A 15,412-nucleotide genomic window follows, 5' to 3' on the forward strand; every position below is an offset into this window, starting at 1 on the left:
GGTGATATATGCATGGCTCTCCTCGGACCAAAGGCCATGCAAGCTTGGCTCTCCTCGGACCAAGGTGGTCCGAGCCAACTCCCTTGTCCTCTCTCCTCGGGTAAGTCCGAGCCTACCTCCTTCAATCAAGGTCCGATCGGACCTTGTGGCCTTCTCCTCGGACCAAGGTGGTCTGAGGCATCCTCCTTGGCATCTCACCTCGGACAAGTCCGAGGCACTCTCCTCTAGCATCTCTCAACTATGTCCGATCGGACATTGTGTATGCTCTCCTTGTCAAAATCTAAGTCTCAATTCTTGGCTTGCATGGAACTCCTCTAACATGGCACTCTCCTCTAGCATGCCATGTTTCTCCTCGGACCAAATCCTTGGGGTTCTCCTAGGACCACTCTCTTGGGGTCTCCTAGGACCACTCTCTTGAGTTCTCCTCGGATGCATTCTCCTTAGCCTCCTAGGATGCATTCTCCTTAGCCTCCCAGGATGCACTCTTCTTAGCTCTCCTAGGATACATTCTCCTTAGCCGCCTAGGATGCACTTTCCTTAGCTTTCCTCGAACCAAGGTGCACTTGGCTTGGTTATGACATCTTTCAAGCAGTCCCAATTCTTCGTCAGTCTACCGGGTCCTTTATCACAACTCTGAGGAGTCAATGTATTTATTGACTATTAATGTGTCTTTTACTGATCATGCACTACCACTTGTCACCTTTATTGTCACGTTATTTATCTCCAATTTTTGGGTATAACAAAATGAATAAAAATAAATTTGTTATGCTTATTAACAATGTTGAAAATGTGTTATGCTTTCTTAAAAAAAAAAAAGGCGACAAAAATTTCACGTTGTACAACAAACCTTTGAGCGCCAAAATTAAATTTTAGGCTCATAGACTTTCACATCTTCCCTAATACTCTCTGAACCCTAACACCAATCTACCGAAACCCACACCCAACAACCACGCTCTGATAACTTCTCTCTTTCTCAAATGTGATGATGGCGGGAGAAGTGACTGGTGATGGATTTGGGAGCTAGCAAGTGTGGTGGCTCTTCATCTTCAGTGAGGATGCGACTTAAAGACAACCCAAATGCCCCATTCAGTATTTCTGAATACCTTTCCCACCATCTGTAATTGTTTTTATTTTTATTTTTCATTCTTTTTGGGAGTTTATGAACAATCAACAAATCATATATCCAAATATTTGTTTTTGAAATGTTTTCGCATATTTGAATACCCTTTCAATTCGGCTATTGAGTTTCAAAAAGCCACATACTGCATATCGGGTTAGTGGGTTATTGAAGTTCACCATCACAAACCCTCACAGATATATTTATTTCATTCTTTGTTGTTTTTTGGATTAGTGGTTATGTGTATAATGCTTTTAGTTCTCTATTGTTTCTTTTTATATTTATATAATCTAAATGTGACTGTTGGTTTCTTGCTTCGGACTTGTATTAGTTTTTAGATTGCTTTTGTTTGATTGAGAATATTATGTGCAATGGGGAATATGATTTTAAATTTGGTGCTTGATTTTGGTTGACAAAGTGAATAACACCTCGTTATTTACATTTGATTTGTCAATAGTTAAGTCAGTAAGTCTCACTCATTCTCAATATCATTCTTTAAACATATTTGCTTTATGGGATTAGATTTTTGTTTTTTGTTTTGCTTTATCCTTTTATACATGTATGTATGGCTGCTATTTCTTATTTATTCTTGTAATTGCCAAGCTTTTTGCTTTGTTTAAACATATATTTGTAGTTGATTTACTTTGATTCGTGGATACACTTGAATTGGATCAAATAGAAGAGTACTATACTACTATATATAGATGTATGTATGTATGCTACAAAAAGAATGCACGAAAATCAAACTAGGATTTTTGTTTCACTGTTTCTAGTTTGCCTTTACTTTTGTAGTTAGATAGTATAAAGCTGCAACTTTGGAAAAGATTATAAATTGAAGCCTTATTATTATTAGATTTGAGATTTGGGATTGGTACCTTTTTTGTTGGTCATGTTTGATCATTGTTTTTGTATATTGTGGATAATTACATGACACGAGATAATGTCCTCTACATTATCTATACGATTTGTTAAAGACATGGGGTTACTCTCTTTGAACTCTTGTTGTATCTGTTATAGGACAATTGTAACTTCTGGTTACTCCAAGACCGTTACTGTGAACTTTGAACCGTGCTTAACTCGCTAATCGAGTTCTTTGGTTATAAACATGCTTCTAGGAGTTATTAATAGGTTAAGGTGGAAAACCAATCAAAAGGAAATGATATATTTTATTTAAAACATAAAACTGTTCATGAGCCCATAAAAGCGTTTACAAGTTATTTACAATCCAAAATGATCATTACAGTGTAAAATTTACAACCCGCCGACTTAAGCGGCAAAAATAGGGTTAGCCCCTAGTTCCTCTGAGAAACTCCTTGGCCGTGGTGGTCAAGCGGCCGCATATGTACACATCACCACCTAAGCTCTCCACTCAAGGCTGGGTGAGCTTTTCTTTCCCTTTACCTGCACCACATAGCACCCATGAGCCAAAGCCCAGCAAGAAAACTCATTACCGCATGTATATAATATCAAATGATGATTATGATAATCACACATGACTTATAGCCCCAAACAGATGAGTAACAGAGGTATACGTCACTAATGTGGGTTCCGCACCCTTTACAAATGAGTGACTGAGTCACTAGCTTAAACCAGGTGAGTGACTGATGAGCGAGTCACTAATGTAAATCAAATGAATGACCATGGAGTCACTAGTGTGGGTTCCATACCCTAGCCATGTGACGATGCAGTCACCTGAGCCTTCTAGCCCTGGCTCTGAGTGACTAGTCATGGAACTAGACAAGCGCTTTTAGTTTTCATCGAACTTGGGGTCGGTTTGGCATTAATGCTCATAGTGAGTCATTCAATGCTGAAGTCAATTAGATCTAATCTTTTCGGCTTTGCGTTCATGACGCTTATGCCGCTCCTAACTCATAGGTCAATAACATACGACCAGTGCTCAGTACTACTGTCGAACTTGACTAGTAAGTCACAGCTTCACAGTCAGTTCTGACACCATTGTCGATTCTGACTGATAAGTCAGTGCCATTCACAAGTAAGCAAGATTTGCTAAGCATTTGATATGCAATCAACGTCCACATTTAAACACTCAACATGCCTCAATAATAACCATGCATGTCACATATGGGGTGCAGTTCTCTTACCTCTGGTTTGAGCGAGAAATAGTAAAAGAGTGACCCTTGAGAACGATCGACCTTTTGATTCCTTAGCGGTTACCTAGTCGTAACCAATTATAATCTCCATTAATGAAAATTAACAATAAAAGGATCTTGTGGGGCGTGAGTCTCAGGTTTCTCTCCTTCCATGGCGAGGAGGCGCAAATCTGTGCTAAAGCCAGCCAAACAAGATCGTGTTCTAGAGCTCCCTTCATCCAATTCTTTTCTTCCATCTCCGGAGGCCGAGTTTACGAAGGAAGAAGATGATGTTGATGTGAATCTTGGGTTTGGACCCAGGAATTTTGTTGAGAGTGCGGAGGATGATGATATTGGTGTGCAGCAGGAAACTGATCCTTGGGTCGCTGAAGGTAGTTCGAGGGGAATACCTCATTCTGATGATGAGCAGGGTCTTGGGCTGATGAGGTTGAGACTGGGAACTTTCAAGAATCGACAAAAGCAACCTGGGCAAAATTTAAAGAATCTCCACCTACATATGGGGGTTTGCAGTTGCAATACGCAGAACCAATGCATAGGGATGGTCAGATCATTGCTCAATTGGATTTGGACAAGATCGAAGTTGAAGCATCCTTTTGGAAATCAACTTTGATTTGTGTTGTGATTGGAGCTAATCCTCCATTAGCCATCTTTGAAGGATTCATAAAAAGGATTTGGGGCAAACTTGGTGTTGAGAAAGTGGCTCGCCTAAATTCAGGTTTCACCATGGTGAAATTTCATGATGAAGCTACCCGTGATTTGGTTCTTGAAACAGGTGTGGTTCATTTTGACAAGAAACCTGTCATCCTTTGACCGTGGACAACTGATCTAGACTCCTTGAGGTCAGTAAAAACAGTTCCGGTGTGGATTAGATTACCTGAACTTGGATTACAGTATTGGGGTGCCAAGTGCTTAAGTGCACTTGTTAGCACAATTGGGAAACCTATTATGGTGGATAAGATTACCAAGGATAGGTCCATGTTAAGATTTTCCCGAGTCTTGGTGGACATGGAAATAGCTGATAAGCTGCCTCAATTCATCAGCTATCTTAATGAACGGGGTCAGGTTATGGAACAGCCGATTGAGTATGAGTGGCTTCCAACCAAGAGTTCTAATTGTAAGAAGTTGGGGCACTCTTCAAGCTCTTGCAAGTTTGAAGCTGGAACTGTTTGGAGGAAGAAAGAGTCTCAGCATATACTAGAACCTATTCAGCAGAAGGTTGAGGATGCCACTAATTTGAAGTAGAACAATGCTGTTATGATTCAGAAGCCTTCTCCAGCAGAAGGTCCAGTTGGTTCTGGATCGAATGATACTGGCTGGGCTCGTCCTAATAGAACTGGGAATGGGAAAGCTAAAGTCCCAGTTGCTTGTGATTCTTTAAGGAACTCCTATAGTGCTTTGCCAGAGTTTCAGAAGACTCTTTCGGAACAGATCTGTACCACTAATCCTAATGGAATTTTGCAACATCCTATCTTGGAATGTTAGAGGGTTGACCATGAAGAATAAACAGATGTCAGTATTAGATGTTTGTAGATTGAATAAGGTTGGTATAGGAGCTTTACTTGAAACTAAAATCAAGGGGGATAAAATTAAAGTTATAATGAGTTCTACATTTTATGATTGGAGATATTATAGTAGTGACTGTCTAGAGGGCATAATTTTATTAATTTGGAAATCTCATCTGGCTCATGTTGGTATCATTCAGGAGTCTTCTCAAATGTTACATTGTCATGTTCATAGTCGTAGTAGGAACCTAGATTTCTATCTTACTATTGTTTATGGCTCCAACTGTTTAGAAACTCGGAGAGTTTTGTGGAATAATATGTCCTAGGTGCACTTGTCTGTCTAGCCATGGTTAGTTCTGGGGGATTTTAATGCAGTGTTTGATAGCACGGATCGTTTGGGTGGGAGGCCTATATCAGGGAAGGAAATGGAGGATGCTCAAGCTTGGTTGGCTCTCGGTTTGGTTGAAGAAATGAAGGTTATGGGACCTTATTTTACGTGGTCTAACAACCAAGATGATGGGCATCGCATTTATTCTAAATTGGATAGAATTTTCTGTAATGAGGCTTGGGTGGATATGTTCCCTTTAGCTTCAGCTTTTTCCCAATGGGAGGTGGTATCTGATCATAGTACTTTGCTTATCAAACAAGTTGAAGTCAGGAATTTGGGGATTCAGCCATTTCGTTACTTTAATATGTGGGCTTCTCATCATCGATTCAGAGAGATTGTGTTAGATAGCTGGACTAAGCCTATCTGTTCTAGGGGTGATTTTTTGTCGAGGTTGGCTCAGAAATTGATTAGGCTTAAGCATGTGCTAAAAAGATTCAACATGAGGATTATGGGGAATGTTGGGTGCCAATTTGAGCATAGTAAATCTCTGTTCCAGCAGGCTTAGAATGCTTTGTTTGCTGATCCTAGCAATGATTCTTTGGTCTTGGCTGAAAGAGAAGCTTATTTGGATTATAGAAGACATGAGAAAGTTTATGAGAGTTTTATTCGACAAAAGAGTAAGATTACTTGGCTTCGCTTTGGGGATGACAATACGACTTTTTTCCATGCCAGTTTGAAGAAAAGGAAGTTGTCTAATCGCATAGTTTCTTATATATCAGCTTATGGGTCTGTTGTTGATGATTACGAGCAGGTTATTCACCATTTCCTTCATCATTTTCAGAGCTACTTGGGTTGTTCGGGTAGAGCTAATGGTCACATTGATATGCAAAGTATCTCTTATGGCCCGGTTTTAGATATGGCTTCCCAATTGGACCTAATTAAGCCATTCACTACTCATGATGTTAAAATGGCCCTCTCTAGCATTCATCCTGTTAAAAGTCCAGGCCCAGATGGGTACGGGGCTGGTTTTTTCAAGGTTCTGTGGAGAGAAATAGGCAGGGAGGTCTCACAGGCTATCCTTGAGTTTTTTGAGACAGGATTTATTCCTCAAACTTAAATGACACTCTTTTGGTGCTGATTCCGAAGGTGGACCAGCCTTCTACTGCTGCTGACTTTAGGCCAATAGCTTGCTGCACTACCATCTATAAATGCATATCTAAGATGCTCTGCAGCAGGCTTGCTGCAATCCTTCCTTCTTTGATTAATTCTAATCAAGGTGCGTTTATAAAGCATAGAACTCTTGCCTATAATGTTCTCATATTTCAAGATTTGATAAAGGGATATAATAGGAAAAATAGCTCTCCTAGATGTGCTATGAAGATTGACCTTAGTAAAGCTTATGATTCAATTGATTGGGACTTCTTGGAGAATTTGCTAAAAGCTCTTTGCTTTCCTAGTAAATTTATCCGTTGGATCATGATTTGCTTGAGAGGTACCTCTTACTCGTTACTGTTAAATGGTAGAATCCAAGGGCAATTTCAGGGAGGTAAAGGGCTGAGGCAAGGGGATCCTATTTCTCCTTTGCTCTTTGTCATTGTGATGGATTACCTTACTCGAATGTTAATCAAAGCTTCCAAGGATAAAGGATTCAGATTTCATCCTATGTGCAAATCTCTCAATCTTGTTAATCTTTGCTTTGCAAATGATTTACTTAATTTTTGCAAGGCTAATCCTCAATCTGTCCAGATCTTGCATTCAACTCTTACTGAGTTTTCCTTGACTTCAGGCCTTTCTATCAACCATAGTAAATCCCGTATTTACCTTGGTGGGTTGTCTGTTGATGTTAAGGAGGATGTGTTGAGCTGTACTAATCTGCAGGAGGGGTCATTTCCACTGATGTATCTTGGTGTCCCTCTTAGGCCTACCAAATGCAAAGCATCTGACTTTGAAGTTATTCTCAAGAAGATTAGATTATGTCTTAATTCCTGGGCCAGCTGAAACTTGTCTTATGCAGGTAGAACTCAGTTAATTCAGTCTATCTTAATGGGAATTAGGAATTATTGGATGAATATTTTTCTACTGCCTCAACATATGGTTAGAAATATTGATCGTTTGTGTAGGAATTTCTTGTGGGGTGTGAAGGGAACCCACAACAAATTTCACCTGGCATCTTGGGAATTTGTCTGTCGTCCTAAAGCTTATGGAGGGCTCGAGTTTAGAGAAGGGCCTGCTTGGAACAAGACTATGATTGCAAAGTTTTTCTGGGCCATTTCCTTTAAGCAGGATCAATTATGGGTGAAATGGGTGAATACCATATACTTAAAAGGAGTGCCAATCAGGGACTATAAATTGAAACAAGATGATAGCTGGTATTGGAGAAAATTAATCAAGCTGAGTCATTTAGTGTCTGGAACTGATTTGGATGCTGCTATAGTGCATGGTCAGCTCAGGTTGGGCAAACTGTATACTCATTTTATTTCTGGTGTTAAGATTGAGTATGGGCGTACAGTTTGGTGCAAGTTTTCAGTGCCTAAGCACCGGTTTGTTCTATGGCAAGCTGTTAATAATCACTTACTCACTAGAGATCTTCTCCATAGTTCTCATGTGAATATTACTTCCTTGAGCTGCCCTGTTTGCTACCAGTTGAATGAATTCCATTCGCATCTCTCTTTGAGTGCATTTTCTTTGAGAAGCTCAGACAGACCATTGCTATCTGGTTGGGAGATGTGATCTGGCCTGGGAAGTTTACTGATTGGCTTGATTGGCTGGCTGTTTGCAGGCGAGATTGGCTGGGCCAGGTGGTATCTGCTACTCTTCCAGCTGCTGTATATTTTCTATGGTTTAATAGGAACAAGTGTGTTTTTGATAATTGTTGTTATTCGGTTACTAAAATAGATCAATTGATCCGTTTTTCTATCAAAACCAGAGCTCTTAATTTCAACTCTAAGAAGATGTCAACTAGAGAGAGAAAAATGCTAGATTTTATTACTAATCTGTAATTTGTTTTGGAGGAGCGTTTGCTCTGGCCTTTGTTTGTAATTTGTTGGTTGATCAATAAATTTTCTTTCTTGATAAAAAAATATAAAAACAATAAAAGGGTCTTGACCTAAACCTCATTCTCGGGACCCTGAATTGTACCCAAACGGTGAGTAGATTCGATCCTGAGCCAAAAACCCTTAAAAATGCCCAAAACAAGAATTTGGAAAAGCAAGGTAGCACTACAGCGCTGCCCCCCTAGCGCCTCAGTGCTACAAGCAGGGAGAAACTGCCCTGGGACAGCGCTGTAGCGCCCTCCCTTGGCCGCTATAGCGCTAGGACCAAGTAGTTCCTGCCCTGGTTTTTCGTCCTTCGACACCACCATTTTCAACCTTAATAACAAGCTTCCAAACCTCATTTTAAATCCCCAAATGAACCCAAAAACCATCCACACATGTCCTAGGCATCATAACCCAAGTAACCGTAGCTTGAGGTAAAGTTCTAGCCATTAAAACTCAATTCCCATTATCCAACCTAGAAAACCAAACTGAAATCCAAAACAAAAACAAAGCAAAGATAGAGTTTTAATGGCTAGAACCTTACCTCAAGCTCATTTTAGAACCATCTTCAATGGTGGAACACAATCCTAAGCCCCCAAGATCCACTTCCCTAGCTTGAATCCTCAAAAGGAGCAAAAAAATCCAAGAAGAAAATGAAGAGAAAATGAGGAGGAAAGATGTACGAGAGAGAAAGAACTTGCTCTGTTGTGGCTAAGCTTCTACAACCTTCAATGACTTAAATATATCTTAGGGTGAAAAGACCTTTTTTCCCCTAGGTCATTTAAAGTCTTCTAAAGGCTCCCAAGGGTAAAACTGTCATTTCCCGCTATTTCATTAATCATAATTAACACCCTCCAATTTCCATTATTCCCAAAATTCTCAAATACCAATAATTCATACCCCGTTACCCTTTAATTCCCAGCAATTTTCTAATCACCAAATTACCCCAAGACTCATCCTGAGCTCCGAACTTAATCCCGTTATGACCAAACTGTTAACTTGTACTCATGCCAAATGGCTTGAACAAATCCACATTATTATGTGGCCTCAATAATATATCACCAACATGCATACAAATATACAATTACGCCCTCAACGGGCCAAATTACCAAAATTCCCCTATGATTAAATGTGGACCCACATGCATGCATTTAACATCATATTATAATATAATTCACATAAACATGCACATAATAATTTAATGGCATAATAAATCAATTATGGCCCTCCCGGCCTACTAATCCAACCATTAAACCTCATTGGGGATTTTGGGGCATTACAATAACCATATTACCTTGAATAAACTATGATCTTGGTTTCTTAAATTAATAAATTTTTTCTTCTCTATTATTGTGACGAAGAAGCAAAAATGATGATATACTAAATTTATACTTGGTGTTATTTTGTGTTTGGACCTTTCTTACAAACATAAAGAAGGACATTTTTTTTAATCCCTTAATCTTTTAGATCTTATTAGTGTTGTGTTTTTGTATTTTTCATGATTTTTTGTGTTCAAATTTCTTTACAATTGCCGAAAGTGCGTTGGGTCATACCTAAGTCATACTTGGATGTGAAGAACAAAGATTGTGGATGTAAGAATATGATGGACATTTGTGGCATTTTGAAATAAATTGAGTTGCACATACCATACAATTGTATATATATATGTGTGTGTAATTTGACATGAATGGTCCTTCATTCTAAAACATCCTAGTTAGTAGCCATAATTTTTTATTACAAAACTATCCCATTACCAACACAAATATTAATCACAAAGGAGCATATATTGGGAAAGAATACGCCTAATTACTTGTCATTGAGGATGCATATTTAGCCACTAAATGCTTGGGTTTAGATCTTTATGAAATTTAAGTTATAAGATTACTCTTTTGTGTATTGATCATGAATTCTTCTGACTTCTTAGGTATAGGAGTTGTCAATGGCACAACAAAGAATGGTGTTGGCATTTGTGGTGTTTATGGGAATGCATGCTATGGTCATGAAGTGTGTTTCTCTGCTTCTTATGGCTGGAGTTTGGGTATTTATTATGGTCACCAATCTTTTAATATAAGGGATTTGGGCTTAGGCCTCTCCGTGTCCTGATGCCTCTGGGTTGGCCCCACCTGCCTCTTCCTCGTCCAAGGGCTCCGCGTCAGCTTTCTCCTTGACCTCAAACTCGGCTCTTTTCGCGGGCGGGTCGGGGTAAAGCAGAAGGTTCATGTTCTTATCCTGGAGCCAGGCCAAGTAGATGGCCTCGTCAAAGGTGGTCTCCAACAAGGCGTCCACTTGTTCTTTCTCATGACGGGTTTCATCGTGCGCCTTCACCTCCTGCTGAAGCAGGTCGTCCAATTCATGGACCCGAGACTCGAGACCGGTGACCCTCTCCCGGCCCTAGGTAGACTGGGCTTCGATCGCTTCTTGCAGAGCCTTTACTCGGAGAAGCTCTGCCTCCAAACTGGCCACCAGCTTGCAATTCTCGGCTTCTCTCCGGGACATAGTCTCTTCAAGTTGAAACTTAGTCCGGGCAGTCTCTTCGCGGTCTGCTTTGGCCTGAGCCACCTCATTGGCTAGGGCTTCCCGCTAGCTCACGGCTGCCTCCAGCTCCAGTTGGCCCGTCTCCATTTTCATTGCCATCTCGGCCACCAAGTCAGAATTCCGGTGAGCCAATAGAGCGTCCTAGAATGAATTGAAGTTAAAAAAATCTGAAGAACTAAAAATGCAAGAAGAAAAAAGAGGTGTAAACAGATAACTTACAGCAGTGGCCTGATGGCGGATGGCCTGGGAATTAAACAACGCGTCCTGGTCGGCTATAGTGGCGTACCGCTTCAACTGCAGGTTGGACATAGTAGCCCCTACCTGCTCCAGCAAGTCCGCGGCGAATGGAGCCGTGTCCTGCCCCAGTTTAGGACGGAACCCAGTTTCAGCAACAAACCGGTCCTCGATCGGCTAGGAAGCACTAAAGGCTACCAGATGCTCTGAAAACTCGACCTTACGATGGATCGTCAAGGCCCGATAGACCTCCTCCCTTTTCTCCCGACCATGCTCCTATGTCCGAGACACCATTTTGGACCGTTCCTCCTGCATGATCGCCTATCCCTCTTCAGGCAAAGCCAGATGGATGGGAAGCGCGGGCACTTCTGGAAGCTCCTGGGTGACAAGTTTACTTTCCCCGGAGGAATCCTTGGCCAAGCCAGCATCTTTGGTCTTGGCCATCTTCGCCCCTTTCGCGGCCTCACCCGCGCCTAAGTCCGCAGTTCTCTTCCCGGAACCCCAACTCACCAGCGGTTCTCGCTCTAGGTCAATTACCGGAGGATGAGTAGAGAGAGCTGGGATAGTTTCAGGACGAACTGTCATGATCGGGACCGCGGCTGAGGCCTCCTCAATGGAGTTAGGCTCCATCACCGAGCTCCCAAGGATCACGTCCAGAGCTTTCAGCTTAGGCACACCTTTAGCAGTTTTTTTGGCCAAAGCCCTAGCCTTGGCAGCCCAGGCTTCAAGAGCCTGTTTCATTTTCTCCACGGGGTTGGACATGTTGCAATCTTATGAAATAGACAAACAAAAAGGGAATTAGAAAAATAAACAAGTTTAGAAAATGAGTAAAAACAAGGCTAAAAGTACTCCGGGACGAACCCTTATCTAGAACTCAGACTCAACTTAATTCTCCTAAGGCGAAGGAATGGACTCGATCTCCCATGTCATCCGGGTATAGGAAGTTCCCATATTGAAGGAACCTGGACGAGTACATGAGAGTTTCCGGATCTACAGTGATGGGAGACGAAGGTCTCATTTCTCCATCAGCCTCGAACAGGGGGCCTCGATAAGCTAGTCTATCCCTAACTAAGTCCCCAACACGGGGAGCATAAATCAATAGCAAAGGTGAATTACCTCAGCCTGATACATTAGCACGGGGGATCCCCGTGTTCGGTTGGGCCTTATCGAAGAGGGTTTCCAGATCCTCAGAGGTGGCACTCTCCTTCTGCTGAGTCTGGTCCCGCTTCCTTTTGGCCGTGTCTGCCAGGGTCGTGGCCTTCACAACCTTGATGTGCTCAAGGGCCAGCTCCTCCTTCAAGGCTGTGTGTTTCTCGCATTGTATCCCCCGAAGGCTGGGGGCCCTGATCGTTTGGTTGGCATCCAACATCTTGATCACTCGGAGGTTTTTGGTGTTGACGTAGCCCCTACATCCAAATCCTCTACGCTTAGCGTGGAGTAGAACTTCTTCCGGTCTAGGATAAACTGGGTGAGGGGAGTCTGGGCATAGGGTCCTGCCATCCAGGGCAATATATTGAGAATGAGGAATAAAAAGTGAAAACGAGAAAGAAACTAGGAAACAAGAAGCTACTCACCCACTCGATGGAAATACATCATCAATGTGGGATTCTTATCCACAAGGACCCCGGATGTCATGAACCAGTAGTGTTTGACATCCGGGGGGTGCTTCTAGGAGCTAGTGGGGGCAGCGTAGTTGCCACGAGGCTTTAGTCTGTAGAAGTCGTCCAAGCTCTTGTCCTTAGCATTAAGCTGCGACTATAGCTTATAGAAGTACAACACCTCTGCAAGAGTCGGGTCTGGGATTTGCTTCGTTATGCAAAAGATGCGCCATCCCGCAAACAATCGGTATGCTTGAGGCAAGAGCTGGAACGGTGCAATCCCCAAGAACTTGAGGAATTGCGCGAAGTAATCATGAAGCGGGAGAGTGGATCCCACACTGATGTGGCTTGCGCTCCAGACCCCGAATTCGCCCATGCCGGTGTGAGCTTTATCTTTTTTTCAGGACAGGTGGTTATAGAACAGTCTAGGAGTCGACTCCACGCCCAAATGCTTCTCTAGGGCATACATCATCCGATAATTTCAGAACAGGTTCTGCACCCCGTCCATCTCCCATCTGTTGGCACTAGAAGCCTTGTGTCCTAATAGAGTGAAATAGGTTGTTTGAACATGTTCTTCTGAATGGAGGGTAACGCCGGAAGTCATGGCTGATGATCTGGGAGCAAAACAGAACAAAATAAACAACCAAGCAGTCAGCACTAAAACCCAAGAATGTTGGTTAAGGCACGAGGGCTCTCCTAAGAACTGCTTGGAAGAGTCCCCTCCGGATCAGGTTCGGGATCACCAAGGAACTGCGGAACCCTGATCGAGAACAAATTAGAAGGGATCTAGCTGAAGTTCTCCTAAGCCGGCCTATTGCCGCTTGTCCGGGAACCACCTGAACCTGAGGAGATCCGGGACAGTCCGGACAATTTGTTCCTAACCTATTCTAATGCACCCAGAGCCAGCCTAAACAGAGGCGAGCTCTAACAGCCTAAACAGACAATTTTGATGATATGGCACACGCAAGAAAATAAAAGCAAAAGTTAGGAAAACTTACTGGAAATGTCTGGTCGTGAAAAATGGTGTATTTCCGACGACAGTGACGGCAAAATCGCGGTCTTAAACAGATGAAGGCGGCTCAAAAGCTCGTCTATTGGACAGGCCGAGGTCATCTGCTCAGGCAAAGGTGCGGAGATCAGGGACGTCGGAAATAAATGGCGGCGAAGACGAAGTAGATGATGGTGAATGTCGTCGGCGAGCTCGGACATAAAAGGTCTTTTAAGCTTTTTTTTTTATGAGAATGTAAAGATGTCAAATGAGAATTCGAGGTTATTTATAAGAACCAGAAGACTGTTTTGATCTAACGGTTCGACACGATTCCACCCATTAGATGGTCTTGGATCGTGCAGGGACATTAATGGGCCTCCTCATATACTGGGTCACGGTTACCCAAGGGTGCGATCCGCACAACCCTGATCCAACGGCCCAGAGGAAGAGCATCTCAAAGGTCATCCCATTCAACGGTCCCCTTCGATGCAGAGGTAATAAAAGGGCTGTCCGTGCGGATGGGATGCTTCGGAAGTCGCACAGACGAATGATTGCCAACACGACAACCAATAAAATGTCTTATGACCTTTCCGTTTCAAGTTCCATAAATGTGCCAGTCACAAGAGGACACGTATGCACATCATAATGAAGCTGAGTGAACATGAGGCCTCCCAACGGCCCTGAAGTAAATGAATCGGGGTTCTGGTAAACAAACTCGAACCCTAGTAAACGGATAGGGAGCTGAGCCGGGAAGGTAACAAGCCTTCACCGCGCAAGCACAGATGAAAGCTTGGGGGGTAATTGTTATCCCCGTTTCTTCCAAAATGTACGGATCCACACTCTAATCCATGGGCCGCCTTCCAAGGAGTTAAAGCCCAGATCGGGCCCATTAGACGAAAAGAAAATGAATATTGGCAGCCCAAGTCTCGGCAAGGCCCAAAGGGCATCCAGGAGTGTAAGTCGGGACCATCGCCGGGGCAGGTTTTATAAACCCGGGACCGCGTACCGGAATGTCTCCTGGGATGCGGTAAAAGAGGTCGCGGCTCCCAAGTCCAAGATTAGGCTGGGATAGCTGAGGATGAACCCGGGTCCTGGTAAACGGACCGGGACCCTGGTAAATAGAGGGGGATGTTGGTAAACAGACCTGGGTCGGTTGGCCGAGTTTGGCGTGGTGAAGTATCCCCAATACTGACGTCATCCCAGGAAGCGTGGAGCTATGTCCCCATAAGTAACCTGCAGAGGAGGTTGCCTCGGGAATGTACGCCGTTGGTTCAGAACTACGCCACCACTACACTGACTGATCTTGTCCCCCGAATCTACCTCGTAGCCCATGACAACCAGACTGAAACACCAGTTTATCGCAAGTCTTATAATGCGACCGTGTTTGGGCTGGCCCAATGGGCCTTGGTTAATTTATGTTTTATATTTCAATCATTTGTATTGAGCCTCCATCAGAGAGCAAATAATATTTACACCCTTATTGGGCCCAGACTAGCTCGACCCAAGCCCAGTGCACTCGCTTGCCTATAAATATGAATAATGGTGCATTGACGAGGGGATCCTAGTTTTTTCTTGTAAGCAATTACTCTGCTAAAACTTGCGGAAAACTCCATTGTCAAAAGCTCTCTAAGCTCTAATACAGCTGACTCGTGGACTAAGGCTCATTAACGCCCCAACCACGTAAAAACCTTGTTTGCATTTCCTAAATCCTTTCTTTTAAGCTCTCTTATCTTTTATAATTCTAGTTTCTGAAAAACTTGGTAAACAGTTATATTAAGTGTATTTTTTTATTTGTGACTTTAGTAATTTTGATATTAGTTTTATTCTATTTGGTGCTCGATTTTAATAGTGCTCATATGACTCATTATTTTAGATAATTAGTTCAAATTTAGTCATATTATTGTAATTAACAATGTTACGGACGTTTTGTATAAAAACAATATTTTTTTGGGGATAAATATGCA

General features: G+C 42.6%; 1 protein-coding gene across 1 annotated transcript; it reads left to right on the forward strand.

The window, feature by feature from the left end:
- The first annotated feature begins 4,482 nt into the window (after positions 1-4,482).
- On the forward strand, positions 4,483-7,788 carry LOC133780132 (uncharacterized). Its single transcript, XM_062220006.1, has 5 exons — positions 4,483-4,705; positions 5,106-5,508; positions 5,647-6,094; positions 6,205-6,922; positions 7,073-7,788. Exons 1-5 carry the CDS (start codon positions 4,483-4,485, stop codon positions 7,786-7,788), a joined length of 2,508 nt encoding a protein of 835 aa, XP_062075990.1.
- Positions 7,789-15,412: the final 7,624 nt, after the last annotated feature.

Source organism: Humulus lupulus, chromosome 5, assembly GCF_963169125.1.
Source record: "Humulus lupulus chromosome 5, drHumLupu1.1, whole genome shotgun sequence".
In the NCBI taxonomy this organism is placed as follows: domain Eukaryota; kingdom Viridiplantae; phylum Streptophyta; class Magnoliopsida; order Rosales; family Cannabaceae; genus Humulus; species Humulus lupulus.